Source organism: Elephantulus edwardii, unplaced genomic scaffold, assembly GCF_000299155.1.
Source record: "Elephantulus edwardii isolate Elephantulus edwardi_28Jun2011 unplaced genomic scaffold, EleEdw1.0 scaffold00124, whole genome shotgun sequence".
NCBI lineage: Eukaryota > Metazoa > Chordata > Mammalia > Macroscelidea > Macroscelididae > Elephantulus > Elephantulus edwardii.
Genome location: NW_006399874.1, coordinates 9,048,152 through 9,070,497, shown reverse-complemented (window position 1 = coordinate 9,070,497; position 22,346 = coordinate 9,048,152). Strand labels below are relative to the sequence as shown.

Genomic DNA, 22,346 nt, shown 5'->3' with positions numbered 1-22,346 from the left:
CCAGTGAATACCACTATCATTCAGATATATGCACCAACAACCAGAGCCAAAGAAGAAGAAATAGATGATTTCTACCAACTCTTAAAGTCAGAGAAAGATCGAACATGTAATCAAGATGCATTGATAATAATGGGTGACTGGAACGCAAAAGTTGGGAATAGAGAAGAAGAATCAGTAGTTGGAAAGTATGGGCTTGGTGACAGAAATGAAGCTGGAGATAGAATGACTGAATTTTGTACAATCAATGACTTATTCATTGCAAATACATTTTATAAGAAACATAACTGCAGGTTATACACATGGATTTCACTTGATGTTATGCATAGAAATCAGATTGATTACATCTGTTGAAAAAACTACTGGAGAAGCTCAATATCAGCTGTGAAAACTAGGCCAGGAGCTGATAGTGCAACAGACCACCAACTACTCATGTGCAAGTTCAAGCTGTAACTGAGAAAAATTAAACCAAATCCACAGGAGCCAAATTATGACTTTGATTTCATCCCACCTGAATTTCAGAATCATCTCAGGAATAGGTTTGAGGCCCTCAACACTAATGAGCGAAGAACAGATGAGTTGTGGGAGGATGGCAAATATATCATCCAGGAAGAGTGCAAACGGTCATTACAAAGACAGAAGAGGAAAAAAAGACCAAAATGGATGTCAGAAGAAATTCTGAAGATTGAACTGGAGCGTAGAGAAGCCAAAGCACAGGGAAGAATTCAAGATGCTAAAGAGCTGAACAGAGATTCCAAAAGGCAGCTCGGAATGACAAAGCAAAATATTACAATGAAATCTGCAAGGAGCTAGAGTCGGAAAATCAAAAGAGCCGAACTTGTTCAGCATTTCTTAAGCTCAAGGAACTGAAGAATAAATTAAAACCTAGAGTTGCTAAAATCAAGGATGCTTTAGGCAGAATATTAAATGATCCAGGAAGTATTAAAAGAAGATGGAAGGAATATACTGAGTCATTGTATCAAAAGGAATTGGCAGATACAGAAGAATTTAATGAAATAACATATGAGCAAGAGCCTATGGTGATGAAGGAAGAACTTGAAGCCTCTTTGGAAGAAATAGCAAAAAACTAAGGCCCCAGGAATAGATGGTATACCAGTTGATATATTTCAGCTAACAGATGCTGCCCTGGATGTGCTCACCAAATTGTGCCAAGAAATTAGAGAACAACCACTTGGCCAACTGACTGGAAGAGATCTATATTTGTTCCCATTCCAAAGAAGGGTGACCCAACAGAGTGTGGAAACTACAGAACAGTATCATTGATTTTACATGCAAGCAAGTTTCTACTGAAGATTATCCAAAAAATGACTGGAACAGCACATTAGCAGGGAATTGCCAGAAGTCCAGGCTGGGTTTATAAGGGGTCTTGGTACTAGGGATATTGTAGCTGATGTTAGATGGATCTTGGCTGAAAGCAGGGTATACCTGAAGAATGTCTATCTGTGTTTCATTGATTATGCAAGGGCATTTGACTGCGTGGATCATAACAAACTGTGGCTGACTCTGAGAAAGATGGGAATGCCAGAACATTTAATCATGCTAATGCGAAACCTATGCTTGGACCAAGAGGCAGTTGTCAGAGCCGGGTAACACTGCATGGTTCAAAATTGGGAAGGGTGTACTGCTCTAGCCATTTTTAAGTGTTCTTCAGCAGTATTCTTCTTGCATATGATATTAATGATATTGTTTAGTAGTTTCCACATTTAGTTGGATTACTTTCCTTAGTAATGAGAATAAATATGGACCTCTTCAAATTCATTGGCCAGACAGCTGTCTTCCAAATTTCCTGGCATAGAGGCTGATGAGTATATCCAAGGCTTCATCTATTAATTGATACATCAGTTGGTATCTCATAGATTGCTGGGGCTTCCCCCCAATGTCTTTAATGTAGCTTTCACTTCCTTCTTTACTACCATCAGCTCCTATTTAGATGATGCTTCTTGAAATTTTTCGGTGTCAATCAGTTCTTTTTGGTACATTGACTCTGTGTATTCCCTCCGTCTTTTTTTTAGCAGTTATTAAAATATTTTTATTAATCTCTCTACACATAGGATTCTCAAGATGTTTCAAGAATAAAAAGTAATTTGCTTACCACTGGGCATGTAAAATGGTATAGTCACTTTCAAAAAATAGCTTAATGTTTCTTCAAAAGTTAAACACAGAATTACCACATAATCCAGCAATTTATACCCTAGGTACATACCCAAGAGAGGCGGAAATGTGTTAATGAAAAAACTTGAACATGAGCGTTAACAATTTTATATTAATATTTTTTCATAAAAGTTCAAAGCTAAAAACAACCCAAATGCCCATTAGTAAATGAATGGATATACAAGATGTGGTATAACCATGCAAGGGAGAAATAATTTGGCCATAAAAAGGAATAGCATACTGACATGGATAAACGTTGAAAACCTTATGCCTTGTAAATTAAGACATCTAAGTGTACAAACTGGATTACCCAATTCGTATAATGTACAGAATATATATGACACAGAAAGTGGATTACTGGTTGCCAGGGAATAGATATGACACAGAAGGTGGATTACTGGTTTTCCAGGAACTGAAGGAGAGAATTAGGACTAAGTGTTAATAGACAGGGAGTTTCTTTATGGGAGAATGAAAATGTTCTGAAATTAGTGGCAATGGGTGCCTGACATGTTACACTAAAAACCACTGAAGTGTACACTTAAAAATGGTCAATTTTATGTTATGTGAAGAACATACCTTTTTTTCAATTTTACTTGTTTGTTCACAAAATTCGAATACACTGTTTTCTAGAACTCCATCTTTTTTAATACTTTCTTCTAGTTATTCACTGTATTGTGCCCAGCATTTTTCAATACTGTGACTTGATGTTTATACTTGTTTTTCAGTTTTCTCAGCTTCAGAAATGCAGAGTGAGTTCTTCTTTTATTATTTTCCAATTCCATCTCTCTGCACATTCAGTCATAATACTTTTCTTTGTCCCCTTGAGCTGCCCTTTGAAATCTTCTGTTCAGCTATTACTTTGACATGTGTTTCCTTTGTTTTGGCTTCTCAGTGCTTCAGTGCAATTTTTAGAGTTCCTTCCTTTTTCTTATTTCTTCCTTTTCTCTAGTTTTCTTTTTTCTCTGTTTTTGTAGTGACCTTTTACTTTCTTCATAGGGTTTATAGGATTTGAATTTCCTCTGAACCTGAGGGGTTCCTGTCTTGTAATTTAAGATATTAGAGCTAAAAGCAGTTAAGTAACTTGCCTGAAATACTTTTGATAATAAATATCAAAATCGTAAATTCATTCTAGATTTTTTTTGTGGTTGTTCACTGCACTCTGCTTGTCATAGATCACCTAATGATTCTATGAATATTGGATGATACAAAGTGTGTAATATATTTTCCCTTTGAGATGCTAAGGTTTACTTCAAAGGTTTCTGAATTTATTTCTTAGTACAAAAGGTAATAATTTTCTTCAATACATCTAGTGTTTACCCTGAAATTGGAATAGCCTAATAAAGACTGATATAACTGCTAGTCTCATTATTCAGTAAAGTAACAAACCACTACATCCCCAAAGCCAAACATGTTGCCATTAAGTTGATTCCAATTCATAGAAACCAGTTATCAACATTTTGATGTTGTAAATCTTAGTGAGAAGAGACTGCCCATGTTACCAATAGCAAGCTGTTGGTGGATTCCAACTTCCAGAGACATGCAGGCTTCTGATTAGCAGTGCAGCACACTATGGACTATGCCACCAGAGTTTCTGAACAAATCTTAAGCGAGACAAGAAGAGCTATTGTGAATAGATTTGCTGATGATCTCACAGTTCATAGTGAGGTACATTGCTTACTGCTGTTCTGATTCACCCAGACCCATGAGAGAAAGATGAACAATATCTTCCTGTTCTATTTACAGCTTTCCAAAACATCCTCTAGAATCAGCTATGAGGTGGTTTTGACTCAACAACAAGTTGAGTTTGAGTAACTTGTCTAAGAGCACAAAACTTTTTAGGTTATAAATTTTTAGTGTTTAGTTTATTATCATGACTATGCTTATAATTACAGGTTACACACTTGATATTGCACAAATTGTTATTGTGTAATTGTTCTTCATTAAATGGAAGGTATATTAAATGTACTGACAACTTGAAAACACTTTTCTTAAATCAGTATGTAACTGCATGTTATTACTAAGCATAATTCTTTTATCAATTCAAGGCATTAGTAGTTGAACATTTGTAGAAAACTTTAATGTAACCAAATAACTAATAAAGATATGGTTTGATAATAGAGGAAATTGCAGCTTGAAATTAATCCTTGAGTAGTTCTATTAAATAAAAATGAATTGATTATCTTTTGGGCATCTTAGTAGATAACATAAATGTGTATAGATACATTTGAGGGATAAGTGAATAATGAAGCAGATATGTGGAAATAAAGATTCAGAAAATGGGATGATGATTCTGTATTAGATCTAGGAATAAAATATTGTAGGAAAAAACATTTGAAAATGTTCTTAATACAGCTAAATAAATAATTTATACATTTATTATCATGAAATGTCATAGATTATATGATATGTCTCTAAAACTCTTTTTGAAAAGAAAAATAATAATTTAAAATATAATTTAGTTGTTGGTAGTGCCTTTGAGTCAAGTACAACTCTTAGCAATGGTATAAACAACTGATCTGAATTATGGCCTGTCCTGGGCTATCCTTATCTTCCTTGACACATTTGAGTTCATTACCCCTCATACATGTATCAGTTCATCCAACTGAGGGTCTTCCTCTCCTTTAATGACCTTCTGTCTTTCCAAGCACAGTGTTCCTTTCCAAGGAAGAGCTTCTCCTAATGACATGTCCAAAACAAATGAGACAAAGTTTGACCATCTCTGTTTCTAAGGAACACTCTGGGGTTCATTCTCCAAGACATATCTTAGAGTGTGTATAAATAGTTAGCACGCTTCTCCAACAGCACAATTCAGATGAGTCAATTCTTTCAATCTGTACTCACTGTCCAGCTCCATCTATATGCATAGCAAGTGATTGGAAAGACTGTGGTATGAATCAGACATATCTCTTAGACTTTAGCATAATTGTTCTTTAGGGCTTTGGAGAGCTTTTTGACATCTGACTGGAAAGTCTCCCAATATATGTCTATATATCTCCCAATCTCTTGACTGCTGGTCCCAATGGTGTTAACTATGGATTAAAGCAAAATTAAATCATTTGCAACATTTGCCTTTTCTCTATCATGATTTTGCTCAGTGGTGAGAATTTTGTTTCCTTGATGTTGAGGTGCAATCCATATTGAAGACTGCAGTCCCTGATCTGCTGCAGAAAGTGCTTCATGTCCTCCTATTTCAGCAAGCAAGGTTGTGTTATCTTCATATTGCAAATCGTTGATGAGCCTTCCCCAAATTTGATGTCATATTATTTTTCAAAATAATTATATTGGTTTTCATGTAATAATTATGTTTCATTCATATACATGTTATACAATCTTTCATTTACATTGTGTTTCATACATTTATTCATATATATTCTATTTTTAATTGATTTGCTTACAAAGTTTATATACATATGTTTCACACTATTCTTCATTCACATTGTTTTTCATATAATCGTTCTCATATGTTATGTTTTATAAAATCAATCACCATCAGATCTTACCCTTCATTACCCTGTCTTTTCACCCAGATCCATTCCATTTCTTTCCCCCTTTCCTTCACCCACCAAATTTTGAAACCCTGTAGTTTTAATCCCTACTTATCCTCACCCTTTTGCTCTATACTCCATTCCTTGTGAGTTCCTGTCCATGTCTTATGAGTTATCCTTCCATTTTTACAATAATGGTCTTATGTACTACATACATAATATATACAGATACTTCTATCATTATGAAACTGCATTAATTCACTCAGTATAATGTTCTCTAGCCTCTCCCATATTACATAATAGTTTTTAAATCATTGCTCCTGCGTGTGGCATAGTATTCTATTGTGTGAATGTAGCACAGTTTCTCAACCCTTTCATTTGTGGTTGGACATCCTGGAATGCTTCCATGTTCTTGTGATGGTGAGTAATGCTGCTATGATCATTGGTGTACAGATCTCCTTTTGTGTCTCAGTTCTAATTTTATTGGGTTATATTTCTAATAGTGGAATGGCTGGATCATATGGAATTTCTATGTTCAACTGTTTGAGGAAACAACAAACTCTTCCAGAGTGGTTGTACCATTTTATAATACCACTAAAAGTGTATGAGTTCCCACCTCTCAACATCCTCTCCAACATTTATTACTTGCTGCCATAATAAACTTTGCCACTGTTACTGGAGTGAGATGGTATCTCATTGACCTGTTGCATTGGGGAAATCTGCTGTGAAGGATCTCTCCAGAGTTCTAAAGAGCAATGGTTTCCGTTTAAAGATTAAGATGCACCTAATCCAAATTATATCTGTGTATTTTCAATTGATTGCTTCCTATTTATCTGGAATTTATACAGTTAATAAGGGTGACAAGGCAATGATAAAATGACAACTGTGATAAAATGGAGCTCTGGTGGCCTACTGACAAGAAGCTGCGAAGGCACGGGTTCGAGGCCATCAGTTGATCTGTGGGAAAAGGATGGGCATTTTCTCCCCATGCAATTATCTACCTCTGAAAACTTGCTGGAGGGTCAGGTATGAGTCAGTTCCAATTCTGTGGTACACAACAACATTATAAAAGGTAGCAAAGAGAATGTGCAGAAATGCCAACCATGGTATTTTGAACTCTAGAGTAGATTGCTTTCTTAAAAGTTATGCAACACGTTTTGTTTTGTTTTCCTAGTTTTTGTCAATAAATATGATATTTTAAATTGCCAATTATCTCCAAGTCAGAACACTTTTTGGTAGTATGTTGTTGTTGTTATGTGCCATCGAGTCGCTTGCGACTCATAGCAACCCTATGTACAAGAGCTCTAAACGCAGTTCTATCCTGTGCCAATCCAGCCATCTCAAATGCACTCATTCCCACCTCTCCAGTCACAGATTCAATCTATCTCATTGAAGGTCTTCCTCTCCTACGCTGTCCCTCCACCCTCCCAAGCATGATGTCCCTCTCCAAGGACTAGTCCCTCCTTGCAACATGCCCAAAGTGTGTCAGATGAAGCTTCAGAATCCTTGACTCCAAGGAGCATTCTGGCTTCATCTTCTCCAGGACAAACTTGTTTGTTCTCCTAGCAGTTAATGGTTTATTCAACATAACTCCTAAGGAAAATTTCCTTTAAAAATATAACTAATGAATGTAATTCTAACTAGAATATATTCAGTACTATACTGTTCTCTATAAAACAATCAATAAAAATACAAATGTTTATTTTACATTTCAGCATCATGTTTAAGACCGAGGTTGTATAATTGGGAATATACAAAGCTAGATTTGAAATTTCCTAATGGCTTCATATAGATTATCCTATGTAGAGAATTAATGAGATTACTTAAAATAATTGGCCTCTTACTCATTTTACATTGTAATACCAGGATACCACAAATCATCTCTCTAAACATCAGTGGTTAATATAAATAGCCTCAATGGAATACTCTTTTCATTTTCAATTAAATAATTTCAACTGTACAGTCCTTTTAAACAATTTTTCCATGTAAAATTTATTCATCTTCTAGCATGTGCATCTTAAAGACTCTTGATTTAATACCTGGGTCCCTTTCTATGTCTTCCTTAGATGGAGTTCTCTCTTTAGGTAGCAGTAAGTTTGAGACTATTCATTTAAATTTGCATGCAAGATCTTTCTAAATTTTCTAATTTTCTGAACTAATTTTTTTAATATAGTATCACTTTTATCTCTTCTGCTATATCAGGTGTAACCTTTCAAGGAACTATGACTTTTGTTATAAAACCTGCAAAAAACTAATTGGACAGACTTTTCTTTTAAATGCCATGTATAAACTTTGAAACGCCACTGTTTCCTTCAAAATTATTCCTTTAGAATGCAATTACTGTGCAGATCAAGTTTTTATCTTACAATATATTTGGGACTCTTGTTTAAGAAATAACTCAAGAGGCCAGAATGAATTGCTATGAATATACTTACTTAATATCTGGGTTCTTTTCATATGACAGTGTGGCTCATGTTTAAGTAAATGATGGAGATTAGTGTACTAAGTCCAAGTGAATTATTTAGTACCACTTTTGTAAACAAAACCTGGATATTTTGGCAGACAATCACTAGCTGTTCACCCAAATTAGATTCAATAAACACATGTTATTTCAACTAGTTCTGAATGAGTACTTAATTGCAAAGCCAATTCATTGTTCCTCCATGCCCATTCTCCCTTTTTAGCAGTTAATAATAGAAGCCTAGGTTTTATATAGACTCATGAATGTTTCATTTGAGATGGCAGCCATAGCCTCCCATGCACCAGGGGAGCCATATCACTATGTTCTTATCAAAGATATATGGGTAGGAAAAGGTATGCAGCCTCCAGTAACCTGAGAGAAGCTTTTTACCTTTTCCTATTTCTTTGCTCTTTAAATGGAGTTAAGACCCCAGGAAAACAGTGAGTTAAGTGCTAGAGTGCTAAGAAGAGACAATATGAACTCATCAGACACCCTACAAGAAAAAGATGAAACTGACCTTTTTCATTAAGGCTTACAGCTTGGAAACTGGAGAGAATAATACAATGTTCCTTGTGATCTTTTTGCATTGAAACTGACTCAACACCAAAAATAATACTGGACTGCCTTCTTCATCAACGTGGATGAGAATAACATGTAAGTAAGGAAGCACCCGGGTACTTGAATTATGATGCAAAGAAGAGCTACATTCTTCTCTAGCAGTTTATTTCTTGGTCTTCTTGTGAGAGAAAGAACTTCTCTATCTGTTGAAACCATATTTATTTTAGTCTCACCTTAAAAAGCCAGTGTCTTAATAATATTATACGAAGATAAAAACCAAAACCACCCAATTACCATAGAGTGAGTTCTTAGTCATGGAAACCCCGTGTGTGTGTGTGTGTGTGTGGGCGCGCGCGTGCACGCGTGCGTGCACACACACATATACATATGTTGGTGTTGTTATGTACTATCTCATGACTCATAACTGATCCCTCAGTAGATTTTTGAGGATTTGAATGCTTTGTGTTGTCTGTTCAGCTCCACCAGAGTGTGTGTTTATATACACACATACATATATGTACATATATATATATGTGTATGTATATATGTATATATATACACACATACAGAGATTATGCATATATATACACACACATTACTTATACACACACACACATACACATACATTTACAATATCTTGATTTCAAAACTTTTAAAAACAACAAATACACATATGTCTTCGAAAATTTTACTTTGTCAAAAAAGATCACCCCAATAAAAGTGTCAAATATGTTTGTATATATAAAGTCTAGTTTGCAGTCTCCTCCCATGATATTGGGGGAGGGTTGGCTATGAATCGCTTCCAATTCTATGGTACACAACAACAGTAGTTTTGTATAAAGTCATGAAAGAGATGTAGTTATGGTAACTTTTTTACTTTAGCATCTTTATTCTTGCTTTATCGTACACTACTGAATCCTAGCTCTAATTCATATTAATTCTATGACCTCTAGGAAATAACTTAATCTTTGAGGGCCCCATTTTTAAATCTAAAATTGAGATGCTTAGATCATTTCTTGAAAGTAATTTTTTCTGATCACTTTTAAAAAAAATTTAGAATCTTAGGGAGCTCTGATGGCCTAGTAGCAAGAAGCTGCACTACAATCCCAGAGGAACACAGTTACAATCCACCAGATGCTCTGCTGGAGAAGGAGGGGCAATCTCCCCTGTACCAGTCCAATCTAGTTTGATGATGCACATATACACACACACGATAATAAAATTTTTAAAAAATAATTTTTATTACTGACAGTTTAAAATGCAGGTAGATGATCTCCTACATTATTATTTAATGACTATTTGCTTATTGCATCACCTTGAGCTCACCATGAATTCCAAAGCCATGCATCTTTTCCCTTTCACCTGGAAAGAATACATAAATATACTGTTCAATATGTTACCCACTAGACACATGTATCTTCTGAGTAATTGGAATGTAGTTAGTCCATTTAGAATTATGTCCTAGTTACAAAACACACACTGAATTTTAAAACTTAGCTAATAAAAAAATCTTCAATTTTTGTGTTGTCCATTTAAAGAATGTTTCACATATATTCCTAAATAAAATATTTATTAAAATTAATTTTCTCTATTTATTTGTATTTTTAATTATAACTACTAAAAGTATAGCAAAGTATACCTGAAAACTGCCTATTTGTGTTTTATATATTATGTAAAGAAATATGACTGTGTGGATCATAACAGACTTTGGCTAACATTGAGAAGAATGGGAAGCCCATAACCCTTAATTATTCTCCTGCAAAACCTATACCTAGACCAAGAAACTGTTGTAGGGAACACTGCATGCTTTAAAATTAGGGAAGCTGTTTATCAAGGTTGTATCATTTCTCCATACCGATTCTACCTCTATGCTGAGCAAATCATTTCAGGATTTGATGCTATGATGAAGAATGTGGCTTCAGGATAGAAAGAAGACTCATCAACAACCTATGTTATGGAGATGACACAACCTTGCTTGCTAAAACTAAAGAGGGCTTGAAATGCCTCTTGCAGAATATAAAAAACTGCAACCTTCAATATAGATTACATCTCAACATCAAGAAAACAAAAATTCTCACCTCTGGACCAATAGACAGCATCATGATAGATGGATAAAGATTGAAAGCCAATGATTTTATCTTACTGGGATCCAAAATCAACATCTTTGATACCAAGAGTCAGTATGTAAGTATACGTATTGCAGTGGGCAGGTCCGCTGTTAGAGACCTCCTCAAATTACTAAGGGAAATGATGTCATTTTGAAGAATAAGTTACACCTGATTTAAATCATGGTCTTTTCAGTCACTTGCTGTTCAACTGAACTCTGGACAAAGATAATAGAAGAAGGATTGATGCTTTTGAGTGGTGGTGTTGTAGCAGAACACTGAAAATCACATAAGCTTCCAAAAGAACAAACATATGTGTTCTAGAAAAGTGCAGCCAGAGTGGTCCTTGGAGACAAGGATGATGGAGCTTTATCTCACATATATTGGGCAAGTTGCTAGAATAGGCTTTTCCTTGGAAAGAGTCATCACACTGAGAAAGGTGGAAGGTCAGCAAAGGAGAAGGAGACACTTAAGATGGATTGACACAGTTACTGCCACAATAGACTCAAATATGTTGGAGACAGAATAGCAAAGGCTAGGGCAGGTTCATATCTGTTGTTTATAGAGTGTGAGTTATAGTCAACTCAGTGGCATCTAACAACAACAACAACTTAAAATAGTAAACTACATACATGGCTCACATTTTATTGTCATTGCACCACATAGTTCTAGAGCCTTACTGGAAACCTGTATAGGGAAACAGACAAGCCATACACTTGGCCCATATCATGTCCTTCCTGTGTACATAGTTAAACAGCATTTACTAACTGTATGACCAATGAAATGGCTATATGCCTCTCATTCACTTGACACATAGAAGCTTGTACAGGTTCTCGATCATGTTCTCCATATTGATTTCTGGAAATGGAATCAATTTCGTAAATATGAAGGAACCAAAGAATGTCAGAAGCTTGGATATTTAAATTTCTGAGTAGAGGAGAGTTGTCCAGGTAACCTAAACTTCTGTTCAAGACTTTAGTGAGTTATAAATAGACTTCTCAGGAGTTAAATGTTTGTGAATGAGTTTCTATACTACAGAAGATAAATACTTGGACTTACTAACTACTCTCTAGCAAGTGACTTTATTATTTTAAGGATAATATTGTTGCTATGTTTCAAGTAAAATAAAATTCATAGTGATACCATGAATAACAGGACAGAACTATGTACTATCCTGCACCATCCTCATCATCTCTGACACACTTGCTATAGAGGCTGTGTCATTCCATCTCAATGAGAGTCTTTCTCTCCTTTTCTGACCTTTTACTTTTCCTAGCATGATGTTCCCTCCTAAGGTATACCTCCTTCTAGCAACATGTCCAAAGTTTGTGAAATGAAACTTGGCCATCCTTGCCTCGAAAGAACACTCTGTCTGCATCTTATCCAAGACCTATCTGGTTGTTCTTTTGGCAATACATGGGGTATTGATTAATTTTTTTTGTCATCCTTATTCACTGGCTAGTGCTGAGATGCACAATAAGTGATTGAAAATACCATAACTGGAAGCAGGACATTTCAGTCTTCAAACTGACATCATGGCTCCTCAGCAATTTGGAGAAATCCCAAACAGTAGACTTTCCCAGTTAAATACATCTTTTGATTCCTTGAACGCTGGTGCCAAAGGTCTTGTCTGTGGACTCAAGTAAGATGTAATCATTGACAATTTCAATCTTTTCTTCATCTATCATCATATTCTCTGTGGATCCAGGGGCATAGTGGCAAGAAGCTGCGCTGCTATAATGAAGGCATGCAGTTCGAGGCCACCAGCTGCTCCAAGGTAGAAGGATGGGCAATCTCCTCCCATGCAATTAACTGCCTCTGAAAACCCACTGGAGGGTCAGCTATGGGTCGGTTCCAACTCTATGATACACAACAAGAAAAACAATGGTGAGATGCACTCCATAGTGAAGGCATAGTCTTTGATACATTGTGTCAACACCCCCCACCTCACTTTCAGCAAGAAAGGTTATGCTGTCTATATAATGCACATTGTTGGTGAGTCTTCTTCCTCATGTCATTCTTCATCATAGACCCACCTTCTTGAATGGTTTGTTCACTATATAGATTGAAAGGATATGGAGAAAGATCACAGCCCTAATAAACACCATTCTTGATTTTAAGTCAATACATGTGATCAAGGAAAACTATAAATTATAAACAGCAAATGGTGGAAAAGATATACTAAGCAAATGGCATTTGTAAGAAAGCAGGGGTGGCAGTACTAATCTCTGATAAAACAGACTTGAGGATGAAAACCATCACAAACTATGAGGAAGAGCATTATATAATGATTAAAGTATCAATAGATCAAGATGATGTAGCCTTGGTTAATATCTATGCACCAAATAATCGTTGTTGTTGTTGTTGATTGTCTTTGAGTGGGGTAGGACTCATTGAGACCCTATAAACAAAAGGTCTGAAGCCTCTCTACGACTATCGACATTTATCAGAGTCCATAGAGTGTCTGGAATCATGTTATTTTAGGAAGTGGATACCACTCCTGCTTCTAAAATAATAGACCTGCAAATTACAAAAAAAACAGTTAATATATTTGAAAAAAGTGGTATAGACAGCACCACAGTAATTGTGATAGTGGTTGTTTACCATTAAACTGGAACCAACCCATAACTGATCCTTTAGCGGATTCTCAGAGGCAGTAATCACACAGGAGGAAGTTGCTCATGCTTTTCCTATGGAGCAGCTGGTGGATTTGAACCATGTACCATAGGATTGTCAGTAGAAGTTCTTATCACTAAGCCACCAGGAGATTTAACGAAGGATGAGCCAACTTGAAAGTTCAGAGGAACTAAACCATGCAGTTAGGCAGCTTGACCTTGTAAACATATTCAGGGAACTTCACACAACTAAAACTCAACTTAATTTTTCTCAATTGTTTATGGTATGTTCTCCAAAATATATCATATATTAATTAAGACACAAAGCAAATCTCAATGAATTAAAAAAATACTAAAATGATACAAAGTGTCCTTTCAGACAACAATGCCATACACCCACAGGGAAGCTAAATAGCACCCTCCTTGAGCACTATGAAGCTGTAGAAGAACTATAAAGTAAAATTTAAAAGGTTTTTAAACAAAGTAAAATTAAAATGTTGTTACGTTCAGCTGAGTCACTTGTGACTCATAGTGATCTTATGCACAATAGCTCTGAACCCTGTCCTATCCTGAGCCACTTTCACTGTCTCAGACACACCTACCCCATTGCCCCAGTTACTGTGTTAATCTGTCTCTCCAGGGTTTTTCTTTCTTGTGCTGTTCCTCAATCATTCCAAGCATGATGTCCTCTCCAAGGACCGGTGCCTTCTGGCAACGAACCCCCAGTATTTCAGATGGAGCTTCAAAATCCTTTCCTCCAACGAGCAACTTGGTTTCATCCTTTCCACCACAAACCTGTTTCTTCTCTTTGCAATCCATGGTATGTTCAATATTCTTCTCCAGCACCACAGCATATCAAAACCTCTGGGATACAGCTCAGGCAGTCCTCAAGGGATTCATAGCAATTGACAAACACATTTAAAAAAAGAAGAAAGAAGCAAAATTAATTACAGTACTGCCAACAAAGAGAAAAAGAACAATAAGCTAATCCCAAAACCTCTAGAGGACAGGAAGTCATAAAGAGCTGAAATCAATGGGAGAGAAAACAGAAAAATAATCGTAACTGTCAACAAGATCAAGAGTTGATTCAAATGGTCAATAAAATAGATAAGCTATTTGCAAACATTAAAAAAGAAAGAGAAGACACAAATAACTCATATAAGACTTGAAAGATATAACACTACAACTGAACCTGCGGAAATTAAATCAATAAATGACAGAATATTATGAAAAGCATAATACATAATACACAATCAGCATACTTCATACATTAATAAAGCAAGAACCAAGAACCATATAATCCTGTTATTTGCTGCAGACAAGGCCTTTGACTAAAGCCAACCGCAAGATTGATTAACTACTTCTTAAGAATAAACCGAATTAGAGACACAACAGACTTTTATAAGGAAACTAGAAAACACTGCTCCAAGAAACAAAAGAAACATAGTAAAATTGAAAAATATTTCTTGTTCATAACATAGTGAAAATGAAAATCCTATCAAAGGCAATATACATGTTTAACACAATCCGAGCATTGATATCAAACTCATTTTTCAATGAGATAGAAAAAGCAATTGACAAGTTTATTTGGAAAATAAAGAGACCTCAAATAAGAAAAGCTTTAATGAAAAAGAAAAATGAAGTAAAATGCCTAGCATCCTCTGATTTAAAAAACTACTACACAGTCATAGTAACTAAAACAACATGGTATTTGTACAATGACAGACACACAGAACAATGGAATAGACTCAGGAACACAGAGATTAACTCATCGATCTATGGTCAGTTGATATTTGACAAGGAATCAAAACTTAATAAATGGGGAAACTACAACCTCTTCAACAAATGGTGCTGGCAATTCTGTACCTCTGACAACAGAAAAATGACATAGGATCCACCTCTCACATCACACATGAAAATCAACTCAAAGTAGATCAGAGACCTAGGGATAAATAAAGCCCAAAAACATAAGGATCATAAGAGACAAAATAAGATCAAACTTAGAAGCTCTTGCCTATGGCATAAATATTGTTGTGTACTATCGAGTCAGCACAAACCCTCTAGCAGGTTTTTCAGGGGTGTGTAAGTGCCTCAGAGAGAATTTTCCATCCTTCTCCCATGGAGCAGCTAGTGGACTTGAGCTGAGTGCCTTCAGCATTGCAGTGCAGCTTCTTGCTAGTAGGCCGTCAGAGTTTATGGCATAAATAAACTTGCAAATTTAGCCAGAAGTACACAACCAAGAGAGGATAAAATCACCAAATGGGACCATCTTAAAATCAAGTCCCTGTATGCATCAAAACCTTTATCCAAAAAGGTAAAAGTAAAACCTACATCCTGGGGGGAAAAATCAAGGACATCTCAGATTAGCGCATCATAATGAAAGTTTACAGAATCCTACAAGGCATCCACAAGAAAAATACTGATATAATCCAGTAAAAAAGTGGACATAATACATGAAAATACTTTTCACAAAAGAAGACATTAATATGGCAAGTAGGCACAGTAAGAAATGCACAAAATCAGGGGCAGTGAGAGAGATGCAAATCAAAACAATGATGAGTTACCATCTCATCCCAGTAGCAAAGTTTAATAGGACAGCAAACAATAAATGTTGGGGAGGACATGGAGAGACTGGAATGCTCATGCACTGCTTGTGGGATTATAAAATGGTATAATGAGACTGGAGGGTAGTTTGATGTTTCCTCAAAAAGCAGGACTTAGAAATTCTATGTGACCCAGCTATTCAACTGCTAGGAATACATGTTACAGATATGAAAGCAAACAAGAATGGAATACACCTGTGCTCACAGAAGCATTATTTACAGTAACAATAAAATGGAAACAGCTCAAATGTTCATCAACAAATGCATGGAGTGAGAAATTGTGGTACATTCACATGCAGCACTCTTAAGAACAGTTCTGTAAAATGTTATATAACACGGCAAAGTCTAGACAGCATTATGCCATGAACTAACTCAGCCTTATAAAGAAATAGAAGGGTATCTAGCTAGATGTGTGTAAATGTCCAAAAAGGGATGGAAGCAAAAAAAGGGTAAGGGTGGAAATCAGTAGAATAGCAGAGTTAAGTGGATGGATGTAGGGGTGAAGGAATACAAAAGATTCAGTGGCGACACAAAAAGATGGAGTAATAATAGGCATAGGGAGCTCTGGTGGTCTAGATCAATAGTAATTAATTATATAAAAATGTATATGAATGATTGAGACACAATGTAAATTAATTATTGTACGCAAACTAATTTTTAAATGACATTGGGTGAAGGTAAACTAAGTGGGGAAAAAAGCAAGCACATTTCCATGAGTTTCAGGCCATTGGCTCAATTTCAGATGCCTACTCAATTCCATTTGAGAACCTTTAAAATGTTTGTAATCTTTAAATGAATTCTGCATATGACATCCTGTGGACACTATAAAATTTAGTTATCAAATAGTCTACAATGACCAGCTAGAACTCTGCCTAGAAAGCAATGGGAAGGGGTAGTCTCAGGAATCCTCTGACTCAGCTTCCCTAGCACTTTGCTCAAGGAAACTGGCCCCAGAATTAACAAGCAGCTTGCATCACAGCAGGATCTAAAGAGGAAAGAAATGTTTACTCTATCCCATGGGTGCCTTTGGCTCAATTAAGTGCTGCTTCTCATCCCAAAACTGAAAATTGAGAACTGAGAAAAGTCTTTCTAAGTTAAAAGTTCTAGTTTGAGGTAGAAATTACACTTCGGGATTGGAGAGTTACTTTTCAATGAAAGATGTTGGTATTAGAGAGATTTGAATAAGTGAAGAACATGTAAGAAATCAGTTATCTACTCTATTCTCATGAACTGTTTCACTTTTGAAAGCAAGATGTTTGTAATCATATAAACACACATTAGCATGGGTCAAGGAAAAAAAAAACTGATTTGGACTGTCCTTTTAAAATATAGTTGTTAGATGCCATCAGGTTGCTTATGACCCATTAGTGACATTACGAATAGAGCTGAACCCTCTGCTATCCTCCCACTTCCTGACACGTTAGAGCCCATTGAAGCAGTCACCAAGTCAATCCTCCTGGATGAGGATCTTCCTCGTCGACCCTCTCCCTTTTTGAATATCATGTCCCTCTCCATGGAATAAACCCCTCTAGCAACATGCCCAAAGTATATTTGGCAAAGCTTTATTATCTTTGCCTCCCAAGAACATTCTGGCTGCACCTTCTCCAAAGCCTATTCTTTTGGCATTCCATGAGATATTCAGTGCTCTTCTCCAACATCAGAACTCAAAGGCATCTTTGAGTTCTTCTGCCATCTTTATTCACTGTCCAGCTCTCAGATGCACAGCAAGTGATTGGAAAGACCATGGCCTAAATGAAATTCACCTTATTCCTTAAACTGACATCATTACTCCTCAATAATTTGGAGAGGTCTCCACTGCAGATTTTCCCAGTGCCATGTGTCTCCTGATTTTCTGACTGCTAGTAACATGGGTGTTAATAGTGGATCCAAGCTGGATGAAGATGCTGACAGTTTCGATATTTTCTCTACCATGATATCAATCCAGTTGTAAAATTTTCATTTTCTTAATGTTGAGATGCAATCCATACTGAAGGTCATAGTGCTTGAAACTGCAACAAGTGCTCAGGTCCTCTACATTTTCAGCAAGCAAAGTTGTGTCTTCTGCCTAACACAGGTTATTGTTGAGTCTTCCTCTGATCTTGATGCCATATTCCTCTTGATAGAATCTAGCATCTCGAATAATTTGCTCAACCTACAGATTAAAGAGGTACATAGAGATTTCTGAATTTTAAATCATCTAGTGTTCCCTTGCTCTGTTTGCACAACAACCTCCTTGTCTAGGTCTAAGTTTCACATGAGCACAATTAAGTACTCTGGGATTCCCATTCTTCTTAATATTAGCCATAACTTGTTATGATCCACACAATCAAATGCCTTTATATGGTTAATAAGTCAGAAGTAGACATTCTTCTGGTATTCTTACTTTCAGCAAGGATCCGTATGACATGAGCAGTGATGTCCCTTGTGCCATGGTCTCTTCTAATCCTGCCTGAACTTCTGGAAATTCTTTATCTATGTACTTTTATAGCTGTTTTTGAATGATCTTCAGCAGTATTTTGCTTGTATGTGATATTAATGATACTGTTCAATAGCTTCCACATTCAGTTGGTTCACTTTTCTTGAAAATGGTAACAAGTATGGAGCTGTTACAATCCATTGGCCAAACAGCTGTCCTCCAAATTTTCTGACATAAACGAGCGAGTGCATCCAAGGCTGCATCTGTTAATTTAAACAAGCCGATTGGTATCCTATCAGTTCTTGGGCCCTTATTTTTGCCAATGACTTCCATGCACCTTCCATTTCCTCCTTCATTACATTATTACTCCTGTTAATATGGCAGTTCCTGATATTTTTCAATGTCACTTTTTTTTTTTGGTACTGTGATTCTGTGTGTTCCCTCCATTTTCTTTTGATCCTTCCAGGATCATTCAATATATTGCCTATAGCATCTTTCAGCATTGCAACTAGAGGCTTAAATTTGTTTTTCAGTTCACTCAGTTTGAGAAATGCAGAGTGAGTTCTTCCCTGTTTATTCTCCAATTGCAGTTATCTGCACATTCCATTATAAATATTTTCTCCTTTCAAGCTGTCCTTCAAAATCTTCTTTCTGTTCAGCTCTTTTACTTCAGCATATTTTCCCTTTGTTTTGGCTTCTAGGTGCTCAAATGCAGTTTTCATACTCTTCTAATATTTATTTTGGATTTTTTTTACATACAGTTCATATACTGTTATGTTATCTCTCCACTTAATACCCACATTAAACTGGGAAATATTTATTTGTTCATTTTCTCCTTTGGATTTTAGTGAAAGAATTACTGATTTATTTGGGAAGGAGGCAGCATGAAGAAAGATAAAACATAAGTCATACCACCTGTGTTACCTTTTTAACTAAATTTCACTTACCTGTGATTCTATAAAATGTGAATCTTCACAACTGAGTAGAGCTTTAGAATTAGAATGGGCTGGGAATGAATCCAGGACCAGTGAAGTGACTTAAACTCTTTAATCTTTTCTAAAAAAATATGAATAATACTGCTGTTAGATTGGAACTGATGTATATAAAATGCCTCTGAAAACTCATTGGATGGTCAATTATGAGTTGGTTCTGATTTGATAATATATAACAATGAATAATAATATGTAAAAGTGTTAATGTATAAATGAAATCTCTATCACCTTTGCTGAATTAATCAGGCATCAGTAATAACATGGATAAAACATTATGGGGGGGTGACAATTTAATCCAATATAAATGTCTTGTTGGCTAAGCAGAAGATATATAGGCCATGCACTACCTTTTTGTAGGGAGCTCTGGTGGCGTAGTGTGTAAGGAACTGGACTGCCAACCCAAAGGCAGGCAGTTTGAATTCATCACCTGCTCTTTGGTAAACAGATAGGCAGTGTCTTCCTTTGCAATTTACAGCCTCTGAAAACTCACTGGAGGGTCAGGTACAAATTATTCTGATTTGATGGCACATAACAATAACATATCCCTGGTAATATACTCAAATTGACCAAAACACTTAAAAAATTCATATTAATTGCCACTGATTGGAACCGACTTAGAGCAGCCCCTCCTCCAGGTTTTCAGAGGCTGTAAATCACAGAAGAACGTAGATACTACACTTAATTCTCCTGAGTTGCTAGTATATTTGAACCAGCTGCAAAGAGCTAAATTTAGGTCAATGGTGCATTTCTCTATCCACAAGAGTACCAGGGCTCCTTGTTGTTTAAAAGGAGGAAGCAATGCATGGTATGAGGCTCAGCAATTTCAGTCAGTGGGAACAAAGATGGGGAAGATAATTCTTGATTTAAAGTATTTAGCTTTGTTTTTAGCGGTAAGTGACCTTTCACAGAGTCTCAAAAAGTATCACAGAAGTCTTGGTTTGCTTAACAACAATGATAATCATTGATGTATCATCTTCAGACCACTAATCAGGAACCAAAAGAAACTGATAATTTTTTCCCCCATTTTCCTTCTTAGAATGTAGTAGTGTACTCTAGGCATCAATGAAATTTCTCTAAGGTTTTTTTCCCAAGAGGTTAGCATTTTAATTTTACTAACTACTTATTGTTGATAGTTACATAAGATTTTTTGGAGGTCGATAATGTTTTTGCGGGTTTTTTTTTATAAATCAAAAGCTCTGAAATGATTTTAAAAATCTTTAAACGGTTGGTACCAGACTTTTATTTCTCAAAAGGCTTCTACATAAGGAACATCTTCTTAGATTATGTCCTTTTTTTTGTCATATCCTTAGTTGAAGCTAAATCAGTGCAAAATGAGTGGATTTGTATTTCTAAAAATAACCTCTTTCACAGGAAGAAGAACTAAGGAAGAGTGGGGAAGCCAAATATGCCCACTTGAGTGATGAACTTCATGTATTAATTGAAGTGTTTGCTCCACCTGGGGAAGCTTATTCACGTATGAGTCACGCATTAGAAGAGATTAAAAAATTCCTCGTTCCTGTAAGTGCTTTCTACTTTTCAGAGATATATTTATCAGTTCCTGTTAAAAGCTGTGCCTTTGATTTTGACTGGGTATTCAGAGGAATACAGATTGCAAATTTTCTGTCTATTTTTAGGGTGGTTATGCAGCTAAAATAAAATAAGTTACCAAAAGCAGCATAAGAGCACTTACCATTGGAATATGGTCACGTGAAGATGGTTTGACAGTCTGTGCTTTCAGCACATTATGTGTCTCGCCCCAGTTTATAAGCTTGAATTAAATGTAAGAAACAATCATAAGTGCAAACTGAAGTTGCACACATTTTCTTTTCTGTTAATCATGTTAGACATATATTTGTAGCATTTTGTAATTAATAGATAAATCATTTGCAAATATTGTCTGAGAGTAACAAAATTCCGTATTTACTAAGACAATGCTTGTATTTTAAAATATGAAATTTTAAAACACTTCATGCAGTGATATGCCAAATGGCTTTAGTAAATTATAGGATAAAATCATATTAATATAACCAGACATTAGAAGGCATCAAGTTAAGACTGGGAAAATCAGCCATTGTACTAAAAAATGGGGTAGAGAATATTCATTTAGAAAGTCAGCAAATTCAAAGTCTCATAGTGAGTAGAATTCTCTACTGATTTTCTGCAATTGTGGAAGGTTGAATGAGTAAAACTTTCCAAATTGTTGGCAATTTAGCATTCATTATAAGAAGAGGTCATTCAAATAGAACTCTTGGCACCAGTCTTAGAGCTGGGAATAAGATAATGAGAGGAGGATGCTGACTAAAGTTTTCTGGAATGCCTCGCCAGAAATCTTGGGAAGAGAGAGAGATTAGCTAAAATTAATCTATGTGATAAAAATCCCCATCTTTGATTTCTAAGCTCATCAATAAACTCAGAAGAAATGGTTGTTTTATTGACAAAAAGTTTATTAATTAATAGTGATTATACAGAGGACAAAAACATATTCCGAGACATTCTAATATATAGAAATACTATTGTCTTCATATTAATCTATGTATATATATCTGGTTTAAAATTAGCTCTGTCAAAACCACTCTGATCATTCCCAAACTTGATATGCATTTATATGCATACAAACTGTCTACATGATTTATTATCTGGTACTTATCTGAACACCTCTTTAAATAGATTCTTTATTTCTTAAGAATAAGATGCTGTGTTCTCTCTGCCTTTACCTCTCAACTAAATGCTTGGTGATGTTGCGTAAAGATTTTCCTATATTTAACTCAGAGCCGACCTCTAGGAGTGCCAGCTTACTAGCTCATTTCCTGACTGTAGACAAGTCATTTAAATTCTCAGAGCTTTACCGTAAAGGGACAAATGCTATATGGTGCCACTGTTGTAGAATGAGGCTGGCATTGGGGTGGGGGTAAGACTGAGAAAAACTGGATGAAATATGTTTA

General features: G+C 35.8%; 1 protein-coding gene across 1 annotated transcript in view; it reads left to right on the top strand.

Moving 5' to 3' along the window:
• KHDRBS2 (KH domain containing, RNA binding, signal transduction associated 2) overlaps positions 1 to 22,346 on the top strand; it is a 1,025,883-nt gene that overhangs the window by 515,155 nt on the left and 488,382 nt on the right. The window contains exon 4 of the mRNA XM_006893149.1: positions 20,776 to 20,922. Coding sequence (XP_006893211.1) covers positions 20,776 to 20,922 — 147 coding nt within the window. The remainder of the gene's footprint in view (positions 1 to 20,775; positions 20,923 to 22,346) is intronic.